A 24,181-nucleotide genomic window follows, 5' to 3' on the forward strand; every position below is an offset into this window, starting at 1 on the left:
AGTGGAAGGAAGAAAAGGAGGAATAAAGAAAGCGCCAGTAATTCGAATAGCAGAGAGTCGGTAAAGGAAGGAAAAAAGAAACTGAAAAGTGAACAAAATAAATGACAGTAAAATCCAGATAGATCAATAATCAGAGCACACGTGAAAACGTAAACTTTCTTACTGAGAGATGATTTTAACAAGGGAGCCCTCCTTCATTGTTGGTGGAAATGTAAATTAGTGCAGCCACTATGGAAAATAGTACAGAGTTTCCTCAAAAAACTAAAACAGAGTTGCCATGTAATCTGGCAATTCCACTTCTGGGTATGTATCTGAAGAAAACAATCATTCAGAAACATACGTGCACCCCTATGTTCACAGCAGCACTATTCACAATAGCCAAGGCAAGGGAACAACCTAAATGCTCATCAACGGAGGAGCGGATAAAGATGCGGTGCTCACGAATAACGGAACACCACAGAAAATCCCATGGATGGAGGAGCCTGGTGGGCTGCAGTCCATGGGGTCGCCAAGAGTCGGACACGACTGAGTGACTTCACTTTCACTTTTCACTTTCATGCATTGGAGAAGGAAATGGCAACCCACTCCAGTGTTCTTGCCTGGAGAATCCCAGGGATGGGGGAGCCTGGTGGGCTGCTGTCTATGGGGTCGCACAGAGTTGAACATGACTGAAGCGACTTAGCAGCAGCAGCAGCACTCAGCCATCAAAAAGAATGAAACAATGCCACCTGCAGCAACATGGATGGGCCTAGAGATTGTCTTCCTGAGAGAAGTCAGAGAAAGATAAACACCACATGCTACCACTCATATGTGGAATCTAGAACACGACTCAAATGAACTTACAAAGCAGAAACAGAGTCACAGACACAGAGAGGAGACTTGTCGATGCCAAGGCAGGAGAGGGAGGGGGCAGGAATGGACCACGTGTTTGGGATGAGCAGATGCAAACTATTATACATAGAATGGATAAACAACAAAGTCCTACTGTATAGCACAGGGAACCTGTGATATATATCCTGTGATAAGCCATAATGGAAAACAATATGAAAAAGACTGTACATATGCGTAACTGAGGGGCTTCCCCGGTAGCTCAGTGGTAAAAGAATCTGCCTGCAATGCAGGAGCTGCAGGAGACGTGGGTTTGATCCCTGGGTTGGAAAGCTCCCCTGGAGGAGGGCATGGCAACCCACTCTAATATCTTGTCTGGAGAATCCTAGAATCCCAAGGACAGAGGAGCCTGGTGGGCTATAGCCCGTGGGGCCTCAAAGAGTCAAACACAACTGAGCGACTAGGCACAGCACAGCAGCATGGATAAATAAATCTCTTTGCTAAACAGCAGAAATTAACAGAACATTGTAAATCAACTACACTTCAATAAAATAAAAAAAATTTTAAAGATGATTATCAAACTAGATGAAAATATAGAAGCTAGCCAGATTCTATTCCCCCACCAGAAACATGTCTGAAATAATATGACACGACAGGTATGATGAACCCAGAGTAAGCATCATCAGTCACTTGCATCCTCTTTTAAAAGAAAAAAAACAAAAAAAGAAATCCAACAGGAAAAACAATCAACAAAATAACTGAACAAGTATATACAAATCTATAGTAAGCATTTTAAAATAAATATCAAAGTATTCACATTAAAAGGAGAATGCTTTCATCTGACAAAGATCAAATAGATTGTTAATAGGGTTGACAAGATTGTGGGGAAAAGCCCTTTTAGTCTCTGCTAGTGGAGTATACGGAGAAGGCGATGGCACCCCACTCCAGTACTCTTGCCTGGAAAATCCCATGGACGGAAGAGCCTGGTGGGCTGCAGTCCATGGGGTTGCTAAGAGTCGGACATGACTGAGCGACTTCCCTTTCACTTTTCACTTTCATCCATTGGAGAAGGAAATGGCAACCCACTCCAGTGTTCTTGCCTGGAGAATCCCAGGGACGGGGGAGCCTGGTGGGCTGCCGTCTATGGGGTCACACAGAGTCGGACATGACTGGAGCGACTTAGCAGCAGCAGCAGCAGTGGAATATAAATGCCTCACCTATACAATAATAAGGGTAGAGCAAAGTTGGCGACTTGTATGAAAAACTTTCCCTTTATTAAGCAAGCTTATTTTCAAACCCCCAATTCCTCTACAAAAGTTTTCTCCTGAGGGGGGAAAGATTAACAAACTTTTGTTCCTGCATTTTTTTATTATTAAATACTAAAACATGGGGACAATCTAAATGTCCATCCATAGATTTGGTTAATAAACAATGGCATATCTATACAGCTAAATGCTATATAAGCATTTAATTTATTTTTATTCATAGAAGCATTTTAAATGATTCTATGAATCCACACTTATTGTCATGGAAAGATACTCATGTCAAATTGCTAAAGCAATTGGTAAATGTGGTAAAAGGCAAAATTCTACTAGTAGCTATAACCAGCAGTACAATTTTAGGTGACTTCTTAATTATTTGACCAGTTTCCTAAGTTTTCCACAATGCACAACTTTTATTTTAATTTTTCAAAGAATGTATTCACATAGCTCAGAAAATAAGAACAAAAGATGTGTAGTGAAAAGTCTCTCCCCTCCCTCTGTCCCCATCTGCCTAATTTCACCCCCAGGAAACTCCTGTTATTAGTTTCAGTGTATTCTTTCAGAATTTATTTATGTATAAATAATAAAATTTGAATATATATTATTCCTCTCTTCCTATTACACAAAAGATAATATATGGTTTTCACCTTGCTATTTTTTAACTGAATAATAATATAGCTTGAGAACTTGGCTTATTAGTTTCATTTTTCTTTATCTACTATGCTGAATTCTACAACAGGGATGTATCTTTGTTTGCTTACTTATTTGCTTACAGATGAATTGCAATCAGCAAAAATAAAAGCATTTATATGTGTGGACAATGAAAACAGTAGCAGATGTCAGATATCTTCATGTGTGCTATGATCATCATCATATTTGAAACTGGTTAATATGAATATCCAGAGCTGACCATGGAAACATCCAAACAGGCCAATAACCATGGGATAATGGTAAGGCTGCTGCCGCTAAGTCGCTTCAGTCCTGTGCGACCCCATAGACGGCAGCCCACCAGGCTCCCCCGTCCCTGGCTAGGAAACACAAATCATCTTTTCCTCAGGGGCCAGCACAGAGTAAGAGATGCTGGAGGGGTGGATACCTCAGACACGTCTGGTGCACACACCGCCTGCTCCACTGTGATTCGCCCCCCATCACTGCATCAGTTTACTTCCTGGCCACACCCCACCTTGCGACCACCCTCTCCAGCTCACAGTTCCTGAGTTATTGCAGCTACTTTCATGAATTCAATTTACACTTTCTAGAATGCACAGGCTGGCAGAACTCACATTTTTGCCTCCAGCCCAGGTGGTTTCAGCATAACCGCCCAAGCAGTGTCTTCCTCCCCTAATGAAAAGACCCCCGTTCAAACTAACAAGGGAAAACTGGGGTTTGTGAAAGGATGCTGGGGTGGGCTCAGCCAGAATTTAATGGCTTCTCTCTTTTCTACACATGATCTCTGTGTGCACTTTCAGATGCCATGTTAAGAGAGAACACGACTGGAGGCCCAACTGTGGCTGGGGAGTGAAGTCTTGTGGGGCCTCTGGGAAGCATGGCTTCTTCCCCAGGTACTGAGAAGAGGGAGCTGGGGACATCTTCAGTCCAGGGCAGTTCTGGGGGTGCTCTGGTAGGAGAAGGTGCTTTGGGAGCTTTTTGTCCCTGCTGCCTTGGCTGGGGTGGAGGGAGTGGGGAGCAGGGGTTGCTTCTGGCTCCATCCTCAGGCTGTCTGGTGCTCAGGTCAGACCTGCTGTTGGTAGACTGTGAACTGTTTTGTTTTGGATGCCTCTTCCTTTGTGGCTTGTGATCATTTTTCTCCATCCTATATGCCCCCCCCTCCAACTCTTCCCAGGACCTCAGCCCGACCTTCTGATCCACCAACAGGCACTCTAATTATGAGATGCATTTGCCACTGCTACCTTCTCCATGTTCTGACCTCAGACCTTTAGGTAGAAGCCTGGTTGCACCTCTGTGCTGGCCGCCAAGGCTCCAGACCACAGTGGAAACTTCCGAAACTTTGTGTCAGCCTCCAGCATCATTTAGAAGTGTGGGTGCAGGATGGGGAAGATTTAAAGGCTACCCACTTTCTTGATTCTGCTGCTGCTGCTGCTGCTGCTGCTGCTGCTGCTGCTAAGTCTTGATTCTAACTCATAACAAAGATGGAAGTTACGGAAGTTAGGCTCCCAAACACAAGGGAGCAGGTTCTATTTGATAATTAGGAACCAGGGCTAAAGGATGTCCTCCAGGAGCTAAGTTCTATAATCATGGATATTTTATTTTATTTTATTTATTTATTTTTGGTTCCTTACCTTTTTTTTTAAATTTTAAAATCTTTAATTCTTACATGTGTTCCCAAACATGAACCCCCCTCCCACCTCCCTCCCCATAACATCTCTGTGGGTCATCCCCATGCACCAGCCCCAAGCATGCTGTATCCTGCGTCAGACATAGACTGGCGATTCAATTCTTACATGATAGTATACATGATAGAATGCCATTCTCCCAAATCATCCCACCCTCTCCCTCTCCCTCTGAGTCCAAAAGTCCATTATACACCGCTGTGTTTTTTTCCTGTCTTGCATACAGGGTCGTCATTGCCATCTTTCTAAACTCCATATATATGTGTTAGTATACTGTATTGGTGTTTTTCTTTCTGGCTTACTTCACTCTGTATAATTGGCTCCAGTTTCATCCATCTCATCAGAACTGATTCAAATGAATTCTTTTTAACGGCTGAGTAATACTCCATTGTGTATATGTACCACAGCTTTCTTATCCATTCATCTGCTGATGGACATCTAGGTTGTTTCCAATCATGGATATTTTAAAGATAAAGTTTTATTTTTAAATTTTGTCTTTCATGCTCCCAGCGCAGGGGGCGTGGGTTCGGTCCATAGACAGATGAATGGATAAAGAAGTTCTGGTACACATAGACAATGGAATATTACCCAGCTATAAAAAGGAACAAATGTGAAACAGTTGAGCTGAGGTGGATAAACCTAGAAAGAAGTAAGTCGGAAAGAGAAAAAAAATATCATATATTAACTTCTATGCAGAGTACATCATGAGAAACGCTGGGCTGGAAGAAGCACAAGCTGGAATCAAGATTGCCGGGAGAAATATCAATAACCTCAGATATGCAGATGACACCATCCTTATGGCAGAAAGCAAAAAGGAACTAAAAAGCCTCTTGATGAAAGTGAAAGAGGAGAGTGGAAAAGTTGGCTTCAAGCTCAACATTCAGAAAACAAAGATCATGGCATCTGGTCCCATCACTTCATGGGAAGTAGATAGGGAAACAGTGGAAACAGTGTCAGACTTTATTTTGGGGGGCTCCAAAATCACTGCAGATGGTGACTGCAGACATGAAATTAAAAGACACTTACTCCTTGGAAGGAAAGTTATGACCAACCTAGATAGCATATTGAAAAGCAGAGACATTACTTTGCCAACAAAGGTCCATCTAGTCAAGGCTATGGTTTTTCCAGTGGTCATGTATGGATGTGAGAGTTGGACTGTGAAGAAAACTGAATGCCAAAGAATTGATGCTTTTGAACTGTGGTGTTGGAGAAGACTCTTGAGAGTCCCCTGGACTGCAAGGAGATCCAACCAGTCTATTCTAAAGGAGATCAGTCCTGGGTGTTCATTGGAAGGACTGATGCTAAAGCTGAAACTCCAGTACTTTGGCCACCTCATGAGAAGAGTTGACTCATTGGAAAAGCCTCTGATACTGGGAGGGATTGGGGGCAGGAGGAGAAGGGGACGACCGAGGATTAGATGGCTGGATGGCATCACCGACTCGATGGACATGAGTTTGAGTGAACGGGGAGTTGGTGATGGACAGGGAGGCCTGGTGTGCTGCAACTCATGGGGTTGCAAAGAGTCGGACACGACTGAGCAACTGAACTGAACTGAACATATATGTAAAGAATCTAGAAAAATGGTACTGATGAACCTATTTGCAAGGCAGGAATAGAGATGAAAACATATAGAGAATGGACTCATGGACACAGTGGGGAAAGGAGAGGGTGGGACGAATGAGAAAGTGGCGCTGACATATATACATTATCATGTGTAAAACAGACAGCCAGTGGGAAGCTTCTGTATGCCACAAGGAGCCCAGCTTGGCACTCTGTGATGACCTAGGGGGTGGGATACAGGGTGGGGCATGGGAGGGAGGCTCAAGAGGGAGAGGATATACACATAATTATGACTGATTCATGTTGTACAACAGAAACAACATTGTAAAGCAATTATCCTCCAACTTAAAAAATTAATTAATAGAAAATAACATCACACAAAAATAAATTTTATCCTTAAAAATATTACACTTTAAAGTATACCTTCTATCATTGTTAAGCTCTATGGATTTCAACACATGCATTAACTCACGTAACAACCACCACAATCAGGACACAGAAGGGTTCCATTCCCTGGCCCTGGGCAATTCCCTTCTCTTCCTCTTTATAGTCACCCTCTCACCCTGTCCTAAACCCTGGCAAACACTGATTTGTTCTCCAGCATTTTAGTTTCATCTGTTTAAAAGAGTCATATAAATGGAATCATACAGTATGTAACCTTTCTTTCAATTGGCATAATGCCTTTGGGCTTTATTCAAGTCACAGCTTTTTTTTTTTTTTAAGAACAATAAATAAAGTATTTACATAGGCGATTTAGATTGGAATTGTAAAGAAACGTTGGGTAGCCCTCAGATAATTGGTCTTATCAAACCCAAAGTCCAGAAAAAAAAAAAAATACAAAATTGGTCCAGAGAAAAAGATCTAAAAATACTGCATAGCTGGATCTTTTCCTTCAGTTCTTCACGTCTGCATTTGCTTCTCCCATGATGCCCCATCAATTTGCAATTTAAATTGAAATCACAGCTTTTTCAACCACCCAGACTTTGTAATGTCAGCCAGCCCCTCCCAAGCTGTTGATGGACCACGACAGCCAAGTGATAAAGTAATACAGTGACATCAAAGCAAGAGGGATCCAGGTGGGTAGGGCAGCATTTCCCAAAGTGTGAGATGTGTAGCACTAGTGGTTAAAAAAATGCTTTGGTGGCACATAGACCTGACTTTAAATGCCACCTAATCACCTCACTACAAAATAATCATCTTTCCCTTTTCATTCTATTCAAATCTTCTGATTACAACATGGAAAAAGCCTTAGGTGCTAAGATATTGTTAAAACCTCCCGAATAGGTTTTGATCTCTCTCTTTAACAGAAAAAAAAGAGGCTGCCACAGGCAGAACGTGGCACAGGCAATAGAATCCGGCTGGAATCTATCTGCATTGTTTGGCTTTTACTGCATTGGTTTTTATGACCACTTTCTGTTTCTGGCAAGTGATGATTCTCACTTAAGATGAGATACAAAGTTTCATATTTAAGTAAATGGTTAAAGCAAAAATTATGAGTGGACCTTAACACCATGTAAAGGATATAAGAGTCTGACACGACTGAGCGACTGAACTGAACTGAACTGAACTGAAAGGATATAAAAGTATTTGTATATGGCACCTACATGACTGAAGATTGGGAAACGACATACCAGATTTTAGACAGAACTTTGCTGACTCTATGATTGGAGAGGCTCATTGACAGATCACTCCAGAGGCAGGACAAACCTGGACGATTGATTACACGGCTATTCCATCAATGGTTCATACGCACAGGCTGTCAATACTGATCATACAACCAATCCCAATGGAGTTCCCTCCACATCAAAGCTCTGCTTGGCTTTAAAGGGAATTGTGTCAGAGATGATGCAATTCATCCTTCTGAAGGGTGGCTACATTCTCTTCTCCATCATACTCATCTCCCTCCAGCCTCCTCTGCACCAGTGTCCCAATGTTCTCCTGCTATTCTACAGGTGCCAGCGACTGATCAAGGCTGGAGAGCAGTCCTTCTAGGCTGATCTTTATGGTCCACCCCTGCCCATCCATTAGCCTCTCCCCAAAACCAAGACCTCACTCTCCAGGTTGGGCTTCTACCTGCACCAAACCACCCAGTCTTAGAGGCACTCACCTCCTGTGCAAGCTAGGTCATCTCTAAAACATGAATCTCTCAGCATCTCCATCCTATCCAGGTACCTAAAAGCCAAAAGAAGTGTGTAGAGGAATTGAGAGGTCTGAGCTGTTCTGAGTATGGCACCGTGAGCTGGGGACAGTGACCCAGCTGCAGAAAATGTCTATCCCCTGAAGAAACAGTTTGGAGCAGTGACAACATCACACACTCAAAATCCTCAGGGGTTCTGTGGGTGTGTACAAGAATGACAAAAAGAAGCAGTTGGGGGACTTCCCTGGTGGTTCAGCGGATGTGAAACCAATTGTCAAGGCAGGGGACATGGTTCGATCCCTGGTGCGGGAAGATCCCACATGCCTTGGAGCAAGTAAACCCGTGTACCTAGAGCCCATGCTCTGCAACAAGAGAAGCCACCTCAATGAGAAACCCTTGCACCACAACTAGAGACAGTAGCCCCTGCTTGCCTCAACTAGAGGAAGACTGTGCACAGCCACGACGAGCAACCAAGATAAATAAACTTAAGAAATACTTAACTTGCAACTTTAAAACATATTTAAAGAAAAGAAGCAGTGGGGGTTGCTGGCTCCCTCCCTGGGGGTTAGTTCTACAACCAGATGGGTTTCTGCAACCTTGGGTAATCCTGGCTCCAGATTCTTCTCCTCCCCATTGGCCCAACAGGTAAGACCCCAGCTTTCCTCATCTTGACAAAGGTCCACATTATGCATTTTCTCTTCCAGTCACGCCCATTGGCTTAGTGACGGTCACACCTCCTCCAAGCACAATCCAGGAAGGGGGACCCTCGACAGTATGACACGTGACAGTGAATCATGGCAACAACACAGCAGGTAGGAATGCTTGACATCCTCATCTTACACGGGGGAAACCGAAGCTCAAGAAGGTAGCAGCTAACCCCACAGCTCGTCCATGGCAGAAGAAGGATTGCAAAGTGGTACAGCCTGCCTCTAAGGCCCACCCTGCCAGCACGGTGAGAGGACAGCTTCTAGGTAGCATCCAGCCCACGAATGTGTTGTTTGTTCCTCAAGGGTTCAATAAAAGTTCTGAATCAGTAAGACACAATTATAAATTGAGAGTTCACATTTTTAAAAAATGAATATCACTTTTCATAATTGGTTAGAGGTATCTTTTAAAATATTTATTTATTGCCTGCATCAGATCTTCATTGCATCATGTGGGATCTTTCGTTTGGGGCACAGATTCTAGCAGTGGCGTGAAGGCTGCAGTAGCTGCCTCACGTGGGCTTAGCTGCTCCTCAGCATGTGGGGTCCCAGTTCTTCAACCAGGGGTTGATCCCATGTCCCCCACATTGCAAGGTGGATTCCTAACCACTGGACCACCAGAGAAGTCCCTCACATTTTTTTAAAAAAATGCTATATTTCAAGTTTTGTTTTGTTTTGCAAAAAAGAAAACACCTTGAAGATCTTGCAATATTGGGATGGCAAAAAGTCTCCTGGGATGGATTAACTGGACAACTGTCCTCCCGCACTTCTCCTCCCCGACTCTTCCTCACACACGCTCAGTTGTCTCGACTCTGCAATCCCATGGACTGTAGCATGTTGGGTTCCTCTGTCCATGGGATTTCCCAGGTCAGAATACTGGAGTAGGTTGTCATTTCCTACTCCAGGAGATCTTTCCTGCCCGTGGATAGAACCTGAATCTCTTGCACTGGCAGGCAGATTCTTTACCACTGAGCCACCTGGGAAGCCTATTGTCCTTGGTAGCAAAGAAGAACTGAATTAAGTCAAGCCCTTTACCTCCTGGCAAAATGACTGCCAGACAGAGATTTGGCCAAGATGACCAAGAATTTCTGGTTAACAGAGACCTTCTTGCTAGAGAAAATAGCCTTAAAGAGGACTTAAAGTGGGAATTTTGCCACCACAGAACTTTGCAATGACTTAACTCATTTTTCACAGAATTAATAATTCAGATCCCACACTGTTTCAGCCAGAAGTGGCCATAAACTGCAGAGAGTTTAACCAACCACTTCTAAAAATGGGGATTAATCCTGGGAAATGCTACCTCCACTTTAAGCCATCTCACTTGAGGCAAATGAAAGCTGTTAGATGATTTCATATCTTCATTAAAACCATCAAAGCAGAAACACACTGCATAGAGGTTGCCAAGGCACAGAACATTTCCCCATGCTCCAGCAGCTTTGGGGAAGTTGGGGAGATACAGATCCCGATTATCTTGTGGGAAGGCATTACAGTGTTCAGTTCTGTTTGAAAGAAACCACACAGAAGCCCCCCAAATCGAGCAACGCCATCAAGGCAGCTCCCTTGCCAGGCATGTTGATGAGGCTGGAACAAGAATGAGAAGCTGGGTGATACCCACACTAAGTGACACGTGCCTTTTCTGGGTTGGAACAAAGCTAGTTCAATCTTCAAAACTCTCAAGAGGTTGCCTAAGAACACTGCATTTATAAATAGGGCTTCCAAGACCTCTAGAAAGAGGGACTGCCATCTCTCACCAATTCGGGGGTGACCCTGCAGCCTCCAAGCTACAGTAGAACATGGCATTCCTTTCTTTGCTTAGCTCACGGACACCTACAGGTAGACATTTGACTTGTCAAGCCAGGAGCTGTACTGGGAAGTACGTTAGGTTCAGAATCAGCCTGCTGTCAATTGTAAGGGTCTGAAAGAGAGCAAACCCTTAAGAGGTGTCATCACCACCACCATCATCACACTACCATCTTCCTGACTCCTCTCTCACACCTAGCCTCCATGAATCCATCAGCAAAACCTGCAACCGCACCTTCAGAAGATATCCAGCACCTGTCCACACCGCACAGCTCCACCATTACCACAGCAAAAGCCTCTGCTAAACAGCCCAAGAGATCTTTTCAAAATGTAAGTCAGATCATAAGACTCCTTCACTCCAAACCCTCCAATGTATCTCCCCATTTGCTCGGAGTAGAAGCCAAAATTCTTGCAATGTTTTGGAGAGCATTTTGGCAGTACATATCTCCAGCCTTTAAAAATGTTCTTCACTTGGACCTAGTAATTTCGCTTCTAGGACTCTGTGCTAAAGAAAGAATTAGAGACCTAGGCAATGGAGCATTACTTATTAATATATAGGAAAAAAATTGGGGATCAGCAACTAAAAGTCCAACAAGAGGGGAATGTGTAAACCCTCCGTGGGACCACAGGACAGAATGAAACCCAGATGCTGAAATCAAGGTTTGGAAACATTTAATTGTGTGGGAACATCTTAATTGATGGAATGTTAGACAAAGAATGCAGGACCGAAAAATTGTGTTTATATATCTATGTGTGTTTGTGTGCTAAGTCACTTCAGTCATGTTTGACTCTTTGTGACCCTACAGACTGTAGCCTGCCAGGCTCCTCTGTCCATGGAATTCTCCAGGGAAGAATAGTTGCCATTTCCTCCTCCAGGAGACCTTTCTGACCCAGGGATCGAACCCACGTCTCTTACAGTTCTTGCATTGGCAGGCAGGTTCTTTACTGTGAGTGCCATCTGGAAAGCCTTTTATGTATCTGTACCATGGTCTCAGTTTTGTTTGAAACAAACAAAAGTCCCATTTCTGCTGCTCCTTGGTTGGGCAGCTGGGGTCAAATCTTTGAGTCTCTGAGAATACCAGTTCATTCAGCTCTCAAAGTGAAAGGGGGAACATTTGGATCCTGCAGTTTTCACTGTTGCATGGCACAGCATATTAAAAAAAAAAAAGTAATAAATATATCATATTAATAAAAATTTTGTGCAATGCCCTGTAAGGCCCCAAATGGGGGCCTGGCCATCTTTTGAGTTTATTTCCCATCACTCCCCTCCTGGTGTGGCCAGTCCAGCCACTTGGCCCCTAGATTTCCCTCAGTCATACCAGCTCCCTGCTGTCCTCAGAGCCTCTTCATTTCTTGTGCCTCTGCCAAGAGTGCTCTTCGCTCAGATCACACATGCTTTGCCCCTTAACCTCCTCCAGGTCTTTGCTCCAACATCACCTTCTCAGTGAGGCCTTTCCTAGCCTCCCTGTCCTGAACCACAGTGTCCCCTCCTGGCCACTGAGAACTCGCCATCCTCCACCCCTTGAACTGTCCCACAACCCTTATCACCATCAGACAGAGATGCAACTTGCTTATTTCTTTTGCTTAATGAATGATATTTTCTTTTCTTATTTGTTTAATGAATGATAAGCATGCTTGTGTTTATTTTTTTAATTAATTTTTATTGGAATATAGATGCTTTACAATGTTTCTACTGTACAGCAAAATGAATTAGCCATACACATACATGTATCCCCTTCATTTCAGCCTTCCCTTTCAGGTCACCACAGTGCATTAAGTATAGAGTTCCAGTAAAGAATCTGCCTGTAATGCAGGAGACTTGGGTTTGATCCCTGGGCTGGGAAGATCCCCTGGAGAATGGAATGGCTACCCACTTCAGTATCCTGGCCTGGAGAATGCCATGGACAGAGGATCTTGGCAGGCTATACAGTCCATGGGGTTGCAAAGAGTCAGACAGGACTGAGCGACTTTCACACTCCCGGTGCTCTACAGTACGCTCTCAGTGTTACTATCTTCTACATAGTATCAATAGTCTATATGCGTCAGTCCCCGTCTCCCAGTTCTTCCCTCCCCCTTTCCCCCTTGGTGTCCATACATTTGTTCTCTACCTCTGTTTCTCAATTTCTGCTTTGTAGATAAGATCATCGATACCATTTTTCTAGATTCCGCATACACACGTTAATATATGATATTTGTCTTTCTGTCTTACTTCATTCTGTATGACACTCTCATGCGGTACATATATATGATGGAATATTACTCAGCCATAAAAAGGAACGAAATTGGGTCATTGGGAGAGATGTGAATGGACAGTTCACTTATTTCTTTACTGACCATTTCCCTCTTACCCCACAGAAAGTAAGCACCACGGGGCAGGGATTTTTGTCTGGTTTTTTCTTTTCACCACTCCCTCCCCAGGGACTGTAACAGTGTCAGGCACTGCAGATGCTCACTAAATATCTGTTGAAGAGGTGGCTGAGTTCTCAGCACCATATCCTGCACTCTCTCAACCAGCCTCCCAAGACCCACGTGTGAAAAGCCTAATGAAGGGCTGGGACCAGTCTGTGGCCTTGGAACAGGCTCACCCATTCCTGAGCATAGTCACTCAACAACTATTTATGGAGCCTCTACTATGTGCTACTCTGGGGACACACAGCCATGTACAAGACAGACAAGATTCCTGCTGTCCTGGAGTTTGGGGTCTGGTCGGGGAGATAGCTAGTAAAAAGGAAAAGGAACAAGACCATTTCGGATTGTAACACAAGGAGTATTGTAATGTAAGGAGTAAATAAAACAGAGTGGGGAAAAGAGATGAAGGGTGATGGGGAAGGTTAAGTCAGCTAAGACTGGGTCGCAAAGGAAGGCGTTACCGTCTTGTAAGCGACATTTGAGCTGGAACCTGCACGATGAGGAGCAGCCAGATCTAGGATGCTCTGGAGGGAGAGTGATTCAGGTGGAGGAAAGCCAATGCAAATGTCCTAAAGCTTAGGCCTCAGCTCCCCAGAAAGTCTCTGACCCACCCTGAGTGATACCACATGCCAAGAGCACTTTCTCTCCCAGCACATCTTGCTATTGGATTTGTCTGCCCCTTGAACTCTTTAAAGGACAGTTCTTTCTTCCTTTTTTCTAGGATTTACCACAGTGCCTGGTGTGTGTGTGTGTGTGTGTGTGTGTGTGTGTCGCTCAGTCATGTCTGACTCTTTGTGACCCCATGGACTGCAGTCAGCCAGGCCCCTCCGTCTGGGCACAAATACTGGAGTGGGTTGCCATTTCCTTCTCCAGGGGATCTTCTGGACCCTGATACTGAACCTGCATCTCTTGCATCTCCTGCACTGGCAGGTGGATTCTTTAACACAAGCCCCACCTGGGAAGCCTGGTATAGAGTAGGTAGTCAATAAATACACATAGAACTAAAGTAATTTGAAAAAAAAAAAACTATTTTTTGATTTGACTGTAATCAGAGGTAAAATCGTGGGATGACTGTATTTAGAAATAGCATCTCTATAGGGCCAGCCCCTTTACTGCCCCCTGCAAAGATCCCATCTGCCCGTTGAGACCCAAATAACATACTACCTCCTTCAGAAATCCTTCCAAAATTCCCCCATTGGGTCTTATCTCCTTCCTGTGCTATTATAGCTCTGTTTGCATCTCTCTAATGGTTCCTATCATCAGCTGATTTGTGTAAAAATTTTCCATGAACATTTCATAACCCATCAAACTGGGAGGAGCCCAGTCTTGTCCACCTCTGGGTCCTTAGCACTCAGATCAATGAAGGAATGATGAGAAAACCAATGCCCAGTAATGACAGCCAATACTTGGACCCCTTCCACATGCCAGAAATTTTCTGAGCACTTTTTTACATGATATCACTCATTCAGACTGCACTGCAACCCTATGAGTAGACGAGAGGATTGGTTCCTACATGGAGATAGAACCAGGGCACAGAGGACCCACTGGTTAGTGGACCCATACTCAGTGGTAGAACCGAGATTCCAATTCAGTCATTCTGATTCAAGAGCCCGAGTTTTTAATCACTGTGCTAAAAATGTCTTCTGATTTCCATTTTAAGTTCTTCTCATCCATGTACTCAGGGCTGCCCTCCTTCCCTCTTTCCTGTGTGCCACAAGGCACTGCTTCAATGCCAGCTCATTTGTCCACCAGTCTTAGGATGGATCCAGAATTCTTTCACCAGGCAGTGAGCTCCTGGACCTGGAAGCCCTGAGTGAGCAGGAAGCCCTCTCCTCGTCAGAGTTGATGACTATCTGCCCATCTGAAGGCAAGCCTGGGGAGCCCTGCTATCACAGACACTCTCTAAATGGCTTCTGTTGACAACATATGGGAAATTCTAGGGACAATTGTCCCCAGTGGAGCTCCTTTTGTGCAGCTAAAAAAGTATGCAGAAAGACACGACATCGTCTTCCCCTCTTTATTCAGCGAGATCAAACTATCTGAGAAAGAAGAGTGACACCCTGCCCGACCATTATTTTTAAGTCTCACATCATGCGTCACAGAGGGAGAGAAAAAGAACTTTGCATTCTGAGATTTCAAAAAGACATCCTGTTCCACATGAGCCTCTAAATTGAAGAAACAAAAAAAGCTCTGAACCCCTTTTACATACACATTGGCAAGTCCCTAGTGGAAACAACTTTGACTTTTGCAACACTGATGCCTGCAGGTATGTAATCACCATGGAGATTCCACCAGTGAGGACAGTGATGAAACCAATACCAAACTGGTGACATATTGTTTTTTCCTTTTTAATACATGCTATACCCTTTATTCCGGAGAAGGCAATGGCACCCCACTCCAGTACTCTTGCCTGGAAAATCCCATGGATGGAGAAGCCTGGTAGGCTGCAGCCCATGGGGTCACTAAGAGTCAGACACCACTCAGCGACTTCACTTTCACTTTTTACTTTCATGCATTGGAGAAGGAAATGGCAACCCACTCCAGTGTTCTTGCCTGGAGAGTGCCAGTGACAGCGGAGCCTGGTGGGTGCCGTCTATGGGGTCACAGAGTCAGACACGACTGAAGCAACTTAGCAGCAGCAGCATACCCTTTATTCAGGGAATCCTGTTCCTCTGAAGGCTAGGCTACTTTGTAAATACTGCAAGCCACAATACTTTTCTGAATGCTCATATTTGTTCTGAGTTTTCCTTTGGCTTGTCTCTTTCAATCATTAACACATCAAAGGAATCTGAAAGCTAGAAACATCTCTGGATTTACTTACACTGGATTTTCTGCAAACTCTGGCAGTGTTTCCTATGATGTCGGGGCATACCCCATCTCAGTAATTTTAGATACTACACAGACTGACTAAACGTCACTCAATCGCATAGAGAGAAAACTTATGATCTTGTCCACTTCACTTTCATTCATTCTGATTACATCAAGGAGAAACGTTTCACATTGATATTAGTATTTATTTAACTGCTCTTTTTAGTATCCCCCTTCTCTTTTGAACAAAGATAAAGCATGCTGCAGGCTTGGAACATTTTAACCACTTTCACTAGCAAAAATTCAATTGAAAATAAATAAATTGTTTTAAAAATGAAAAAAAAATCAATAGCATTTTTATGTTTTCAATCTACTTATTTTTACAATTACTTCCTAATTGCGGCAAGTGATTCTGGCTTTTATTTAAGGTGGTTTTCAAATAAATTTGTGTTTTAAAATGATGTATTTCAATTATATTTGCATAATGGATGTTAGGTTTACAAATGCAAGCACCTCTTTTGAAGGATACACAAAAACCGATCTCGTGATTGTTTCTGGGAGGAGGAACTGCGTGGAAGGGGAGATGGGGTATGAAGGAGGAGAATGGTTTTCAGGGAAAATCCTCTGTCACTTTTTGAAGTCTGTATTAGGGGAAGATATTATCTATTCTATAAATGTACACATGGCAGAAAATAAAGCCAGTTCTTTATGAAAAGTCAAAAATTTTTAAAGTGCTAACTTTAAAGTATTAAGAAAATAATAGAGGTCATGCCAGGTTTGGGCAACTATGAGGCAGTACAAAAATGTCTGAAGCCTGGAAAATGCTACCCTAAGAGGGCATGGACTTGATGCTGCCCCTCCAAGGATGTCAATGAGAGGCCCTTGGGCCTTCACCCAGAGTGGACACCTTGGTTATTTTTAATTGTGGGAGCTAGTGATCACAGACCCTGAGAAGAAACCACGACTAGTGCCGTTGATTTCAAAGCTTAGGAAGACACTCCCAATGGACTTGTGTCCAGGAGATCCTGTGATCCTCAAGCCTCAGGTAACCCAACCAGTCTATCTAGCCCATGATCCTTGGAAGCACATGCTCAACAGTAATCCCTTGCCCCCGTCTCTGCACCATTATCCTCTGAGGAAGCTGGGTGAGTATAGCATTGGACCAACAGCCCAGCTGTGTAGCCTGACAGGCAGCAATTACCTCTGAAATGCTAAGTTATTTCCATCACTGGTGGCTTTTACCCACCTCATCAAGCTGCCCATGGACCACAAGCATTCCAGCCCACCAGTGCAGCCCATTAAGAGAACAAAGTGGCAGCAGAGCCGGCCTACAGCAGCTTGGCACTGATTCTGGCAAATTGTAGGCATCTGACAAATAAATGGGTTAACCCGCCCTGGGGTTAGCTCACAGGGCAAAGAGTCTCACAGGCTTAGGCAGACTGCATGACCTTGCAGATCCTTCCACCCTGACTCACTGCCAGCAAGCCTATCTCCCTCCCCAACTTCCCACCCCCACTGCTGAGCCCTCGCTCATAGAAACAGCCCCCACTCCAAGCCTGCAGAGGATTCTGATCAATGGGAAGCTGTGTGCTTCTGTCCCCGCCCCACCCACTCGGTCACCCAGTCATTCAGGAGGAAGGCAGTGGAGGTCTAACCGATGAGAAGAAAATTATTCTACTGTCCTGCACACCAGATGCCATGGAACACAGGCAAGCACACCTGTTGAGCATCGACCCTGGCCTGACTTTTCAGGGACTCTTGGGATGTGACTCCAAATATCTGGGCAGAACAGCAGCCAGTGAAGAACATGCCCACCAAAGCATCTTGTTCTCTCCTGGTGGCCATCAACTTGCACATTCCCTCATTTCAGGATAGGCAGAAGAGAGCATAGGTAGCAATCAAAAATCTAAAATGACTATAGCTCAGGCATTCCCTGGTGGTCCAGTGGTTAGGACTCCATGTTTTCACTGCCAAGGGCATGGGTTCAATTCCTGGTCAGGTAACTGGATCCCACATGCCACAATTAAGAGTTCACAGGCTGCGATGAAGATCAAAGATCGAACATGCCCCAACTAAGACCTGGCACAGCCAAATAAATAAAGAAATATTTTAAAAATAAAAAAATCAAGTGGGTACAGCTCCTTCACAAATCAGAAGGCACCCCTGCTGGCTGCAGACAAGCAGGGTCTCAGGGGCTCACTGATAGGTCAGGCATTTGTCACCTAGTTGCTGGTCCTTTGTAAATTTCAATGGACACCAGAGCAGAGGGCACCTCTGGGAAAGTGAGTTTCCATCCAATAGGGAAGCATCATATCTCATGGAATCTAGACCCCATCAATCATTAGACTCATCCTAATTTCAGAGGTGTTAAAAGGTGAAAAAGAAAATGTGTTTCTTAGGCTCTACATAATATTTTAATATCCAAACAGACTTTACAAAGTGTGCCGGTAGAATAGCACTAGGACCTGTCGGGGTCTTTCCCCCTTTAGCCACGTACCAAAGGCCATGGGGAAAGCCCAGTCTTCATTCCAAGCTCTTCCACTGTCCCTCCAAGCTCCAGGGGGATGCAAAGCCAGCTCTTCAAAAAGCCTCCTTGAGCGATGACAGTTTTGTTTGCTCAACCCGAATATCCCCCAGTGCCTGACAAGAGCTGTACATGTGCTGGAACTAACTACTATATCTCTGGCTGCAGCGAGGCTGACAGAGAGCTACAAGGCGGACGAAGGATTTATGAACTCAGCGGGTTCATTTAATCAGCGTGTGTGACATCCTCCTGGACCAAGGCAGGAAAACCCCTTATGAAGACGTGTCTGCAGACACTGGAGTTGTACGTGTGGGTGCCCACATGAGAACTGTGCATGCCCACACATCTGCGCACACTGGACAAACACAGGTCATCTGTGCCCAGTGTCCATCTGTCTGTTTCAGGTGGTAAAGCCTCCCGCGTTCACTGCTTCTCTTGCCTTCTGCCTCTGGTTTTATTTTTTCTTAAAGTTTGCCTTTCTGGAGTTTGGCTTTGCTGCTGAAATTTGATTCCCTGATTAATATCAGCTAGATAAGGTGATAGACCTTACTCTGGGCTTTTAATTCTCTGTTTCACTTAATCTGTTGCCTCCAGGCAAATGCCCTGTCTTCTTTGCCTCACACTGTCCCCTGAACACCACTGCTGCTGAACAAATAAATAACCAGACTTGTAGAGTCTAAAATTTACAGAACAGGCTCATCTATCACAATTTTGACACCAGAGCAGAGAGTCAATTATCACACATTAACTTGCTCTTGTTGGCATTTCAATGCATTTAGAGAAGATTTACTTCCTCTTCAGACTGCCTCTCCCACCCCCATCACTGAAAACTAGCAAAACAAACACTTTACACAAAACTCAGTTTCCCCTAAGACCATAAAAACTACTGGACAATGCACAGCTTATATCTCTTTATGAAAGATGAAGGCTCCGAATATTTGTGAATTCTGTCTCATACTCAACCTCTGATGCATTCCCAAATACAATCTTAGATTGAGAGACACCTTTTCACATACATCGTCAGACATCACTCTCTTTTTAAAGGTGAGCAAACTGACACCCAGAAATGAGGAGTGACTTTTTACCAATGCAGAAGGAAGGAGAGAAGGAAGAGAGGGAGGAGAAAAAGGGCAAAGCAGAGCTAAAAGTCGAACTTAGGGCCAGGACCCTTCCCAGTCTTTCACAACTACTTTTCCAGCAATTAATTCCTCTGTCCCAGATAGCAGTAGTGGTAGGGAAAGAAGCTGATAGTTTTAATACTCATAGTACTGACGATGGTAACAGGAGTGTTGGTAGTGAAACCGTCATAGTAATAGTGGTGATAGTGATAACATTACTGCCTTATCTTTATATAGCAGGAAATTTTCCAGGACACTGTCATATACAATGTTCCATTCATTCTTCAAAACCACCTTCTATGATAATGGTTACAACAGGCATCATCCTATGACAAGGAAGCCAAGATTCAGGAAGATGACTCTGCTTCCAATTACCCAGCTTAGGGAACCATCTCCCGCTTCCTGACAGCAGGTGCTATCCTGGGTCCCTTGTCGGTGTGGTCTCACTCTGCCTCCCAGTCCAAGCAGCTAGCTGACCCCACCCAGCACACCCAGCTGCTACCTGGAGGAGCCAAGTGGGAGGGGGAATATGGCCAGGTGCAGAGAGGAGGGAAGCTTCAGGGATGGGATCTCAGAAAAATATCTCAGCGGAGGGATCCTGCCACAGAATGCTGGCCTCTCCTAGGGTGGCTGGAACCCAGCCAATTCCAAGAGGGGGTTCAGGCCAGGGGTCAGGAAGGTGCAGATTCTGTCTCCCGGTCTCTGGCCGATGGTGTCTCTCTGGCTGTATCATTCTGTCTTCAGGCACTGTTTGTCAGCTCCTGGTTTATCTCCACTTACCCACAAAAAGAAGTCTGTCCTTGGATTTTTCCATTGTCTGTCTGACTGGGGCCTCCAGACCCCAGAAGTTATCCCCAGGGGCTTTGAGGAGATCCACTGCCTGCCACTCTGCAACTCCATCTTTGGAAAGCATGGGCCCCCACAACAGGCACAAGGGCTCTTTGGCCATGTCTACCTAGTGGATGCTGGCTTTTTGGTGGCAAGCTGTGCAGAACAGTGGTCAGGGTACTTGGCTGGAAGCGCACATGCACACACAGTGCACATGTATAAATCTTTGTGGGACAGGGCACGCCAATGACTTTTGGTCCCAAATTTCATCTGCTTGCTTTGGATCCCATTCTAGATGCTCTCTTTTCGGGTTGCAGTTTTCCCGTCTGTGAAATGATAAAGGCAATGGGCAGAGACAGAAGCATCTTATCACCTGCCATCCTAACTCATGGACTTCAGGAATAAAGTGAGCACATGAGTTTTAAAAGAAACCAGGTAATTCCATCATTTCTGCAATTAATGCGTATTACTCGAGTGATAATAAAGAATAGGACACATACAGAGAAATGTTCTGGAAATTACAGAAATAACATCCAAATGGGGCAGTATGACTTTATAGACAGAAAGGACAATCTGTACCCGAAACCCTGGTCTCTGGGGGGTGTGGATTTGCAGCCCCAAGAAGCACAAATCACACAGCCCCTCCTGAAGCTGTAGGCTCCTAGCCTTCCTGGGGAGGTGACGGGGGTGAGGCAGTTAGTATCAGACATGCAGGCTAAATGCTCTTCTAGAAATATAAAGGGGGAAAGGAATGGTAAGACAGACCCTGGGAAGTAGGGGGGAGCAGAGAGAGAAGTGGAGCTGTCAGCATGCTTGATGTTAAATAAAACCTACCAAGATTCAGCCGAGAATTTTAGCAGAATCCAAATGTGCTATATTAAAAAAAAAAAAGGCACGGCTCCCATCTCTAAGGTTCACAGCTAAGCTGGCTTAGAATCACACATGCCAAGGTTAAAAATAAAAAGCAGCCATCCCTGAATGACACGGGCTTGGAGAAGGAAGGTAGGGTGTTTGGTGGTGGAGCACAAGAGAGGGCGTGCAGAGGCTGGGTGCAGGGGATAGGTGTTTACTGGAGGGCTCAACAAAAGCCAGTGCTCAGAACTGTGCTATTTTGCACTTAAGAGGCACTTCACTTTGGCAAAGGGTTTCATAATGATCCTTAGATTTTCAATCGAGGAAACCCTGCCGTGTAAGAGTGTGGCCACGGCTGACCCACGTCACACTCTGCTGCCGTTTGATGCGTTTGCCTCTCCGACTCTGGGGTCTGGCTCTGACGCTGTCCTCATGTACTTCGTACCTCCAGGTGGGATGCCTGGGGGCGGGGGGTCACAGCTTGGAAAGCAGCGATGTGCCATTCTGTGCCACTCTCTCTATTCCAATGAGCCAACATAACAGTGCTGGGGCCACCCACAGGCCAGCCGTCCCCTGCTGCTCGCCACTGGAGATGGGCTGTGTGTCTGCCTCCTGAGGACGGGGCATGTCCCACCCTGGCCCCTTAAACCATGACCAAGGCTCCCAAGCAAAGGCGACAAGTTGGCCCTGTTGCCCCGATTCTTACAAATCCAGGGTTCCATAAGTGAGGCCAGTGGGGTCCTCCTTTTAATGAAGTTGTCCTTTATCCAATATGGTTATGACTTTCTACCCCCTAAAGTGTTTACTTTAACATAATTATCTTAAAGAACAGCCTCAGCTTACTGTGTCAGCTACCACATTATCCATCCACCCAGTTTCATTACTAGGCAGACATTTCTAGCAAGTCTTCAAGGGGTCAGGTGAATGGTGAGAATTCTGTAGCCCAGGTGTTATGGGGAGCCCATACATTACAGCACCTCCAGGGATGCCCCCTGCTCAGCTCACACATGGGCCAGCCCTACACCTCAACACCATACAGGGTTTGGGAAGTAGATAGGCATTTAATAGTGGAGGCTGCTACCTTCTGGAAGCTTCAGGCTATCCCAGATATCACCAGCCTGGGTGACTGTCTTCCCTGACAGTTCAGTGGGGGAGTGGACAGTCTGCTATGACTGGCTGCCCCCTGTGAACCTAGATAGCTTCCATCTGAGGTACCCACCAGTATTTCGAATTCTATATCCTGGCTGCTGCTTAGAAACACCGCCCAGTGCAAAGTGTCCCTGTTACACTTTTCAAGCACTTAGAAAGCCCTTGCGAGGCCGAAGGGTCAGGGACCTTTCCTGCTAGTTGCGATGGACCAGAAAACCAAGGCTCAGTGAGTTTTAGGAATTTTCTCAAGCTAAGTGGCAGAGCCAAGACTCACATCCAGGGTCGTTTGCACTATTTGAAAACATGAATTCAGGGTCAGAGCGCCTGGGAGTCTCAGACCAGATACAGCAGCAAATACCTGGAGCTGAGACCGAGGCTCCAAAAGGGACCTTTCTCCTGCGGACACCTCAGGGGCCTTCCCGTCATTTGGCCTGAACTGCGGGGACCTCGCCCAAGCGCAGGACCCTGCCGCGAGGGGGCGCTGTTCGGACTGTCCCTTCCCTGGGTGGGTCAAGATGCCTGGAAAGTCGAGGCCAGGCTCAGGAGATGGCTGTGTTGAGGCAGCTCCTGTCCTGGCTGCCCCTTCCCCTGGCACCCAGCTTTACCCCAGCGTCTAGACACCGAGCCAGCCCTCCAAACTGGCCCGGAGGTCAGGTCAGCGATCTCCCTTCCCTTCTGGCGATTCCAGAGTCAACTGCCCTTTGCGCTTCAGGAAACCGGAGCCGGTCTACACCATCACTGGGAAGTTCTGGGTAAATCCTTCGGTTAGAGTTCCCCCACGTGTCAGTCGGAACCCACATAGCCGAGTTAAGGGGATGTGAGGGCGCAGGAAGTGGCCCAGAAGACAGGGCCGGATGGAGCCCGGGCGCACGCGGTGGGGCTCCCCTCCTTACCTGTACCAGTCCAGCCCGCGGCCGTAGTTCCTGTCGAAGAAGTGGGGCTCGGTGCCCAAGGCCCGCACGTCCGGGTGCACGCGGATAAACTCCAGCACGGCGCGGGTGCCCCCCTTCTTCACGCCCACGATGAGGGCTTGGGGCAGCCGCTTGGTACCCAGCTTCGGAGAGCCGGAGTGGTTGGACCCAGAGAGGCGAGGGGAGGGCGCGCCGGCGGCGGGCGCGCTGGGAGCGCCGGGCTCGCCGGGCGTCGGGCCCGAGGGATCGCAGGGGCGGGACTCCTGGAGAAGTTTCTGGCCGCCCGCGCCGGGGCTGCGGAGGCAGCGAGGGGCGCCGAGGAGGCGGCTCTGGCCGAGGTCGTCGCAGCAGCACAGGAGGCTGTAACACAGGTAAGTGCAGGAGAGCGAGAGCGTGAAAGCGAAGAGCAGCCTGCGCGCCCTCCGCGGCTGAGGTGGCCCCGCACGGCCCAGGACCCTATAGGCCATGGCTCCATGGGCCCGCGCCGGGGGTCATGGTTTCCGAGGGGGCGCCGGCGGCGGAGCTGCTGGGGCCCTGCGGCCGCCTAGAAGGCTCGTGCGGCGCGGCCCGGGCCACGCGGGTCGGGCGTAGGGGGCGCCGTCTTCTCCAGGCGCTGCCGGCCCGGGCGCGCACCGTGCCCCGGGATCCCCGGGGCGGCGGCTCCTCTGGGAACCGGCGGCGGCGCCTCCGACATCCCCGCGTCCTGGGCGACAGGGCTCCGGCTAGCGGGGAGGCTCCCGGCGCTCCTCGGCTCTCACGTGCGCCGGGCTCGGAGCGCGCCCAGCGCCGGAAGCCCCATCCCGGATCCTCCCGGCTCGGCGCCCCGAACGCTCGGCGGCGGTGCGGGCCGGCGCGCGGGCCGGACGGTGGCGCTGGCGCCGGCCGCGTTCTGACTCCTCGAGAAATGCCGAGCGGAGCGAGCTGCCGGCTCTATTTAAGG

The 24,181-nt window shown here is 46.5% G+C and overlaps 1 protein-coding gene across 1 annotated transcript in view; it reads right to left on the reverse strand.

Annotated features, from left to right (window-relative positions):
- Positions 1–23,708, reverse strand: part of HS3ST2 (heparan sulfate-glucosamine 3-sulfotransferase 2) — a 111,388-nt gene extending 87,680 nt beyond the window's left edge. The window contains exon 1 of the mRNA XM_068969240.1: positions 23,224–23,708. Within this exon, the coding sequence (XP_068825341.1) occupies positions 23,224–23,708 (485 nt within the window). The remainder of the gene's footprint in view (positions 1–23,223) is intronic.
- Between the last annotated feature and the right edge of the window lie 473 nt (positions 23,709–24,181).

This window comes from Capricornis sumatraensis, chromosome 3 (genome assembly GCF_032405125.1).
Source record: "Capricornis sumatraensis isolate serow.1 chromosome 3, serow.2, whole genome shotgun sequence".
NCBI lineage: Eukaryota > Metazoa > Chordata > Mammalia > Artiodactyla > Bovidae > Capricornis > Capricornis sumatraensis.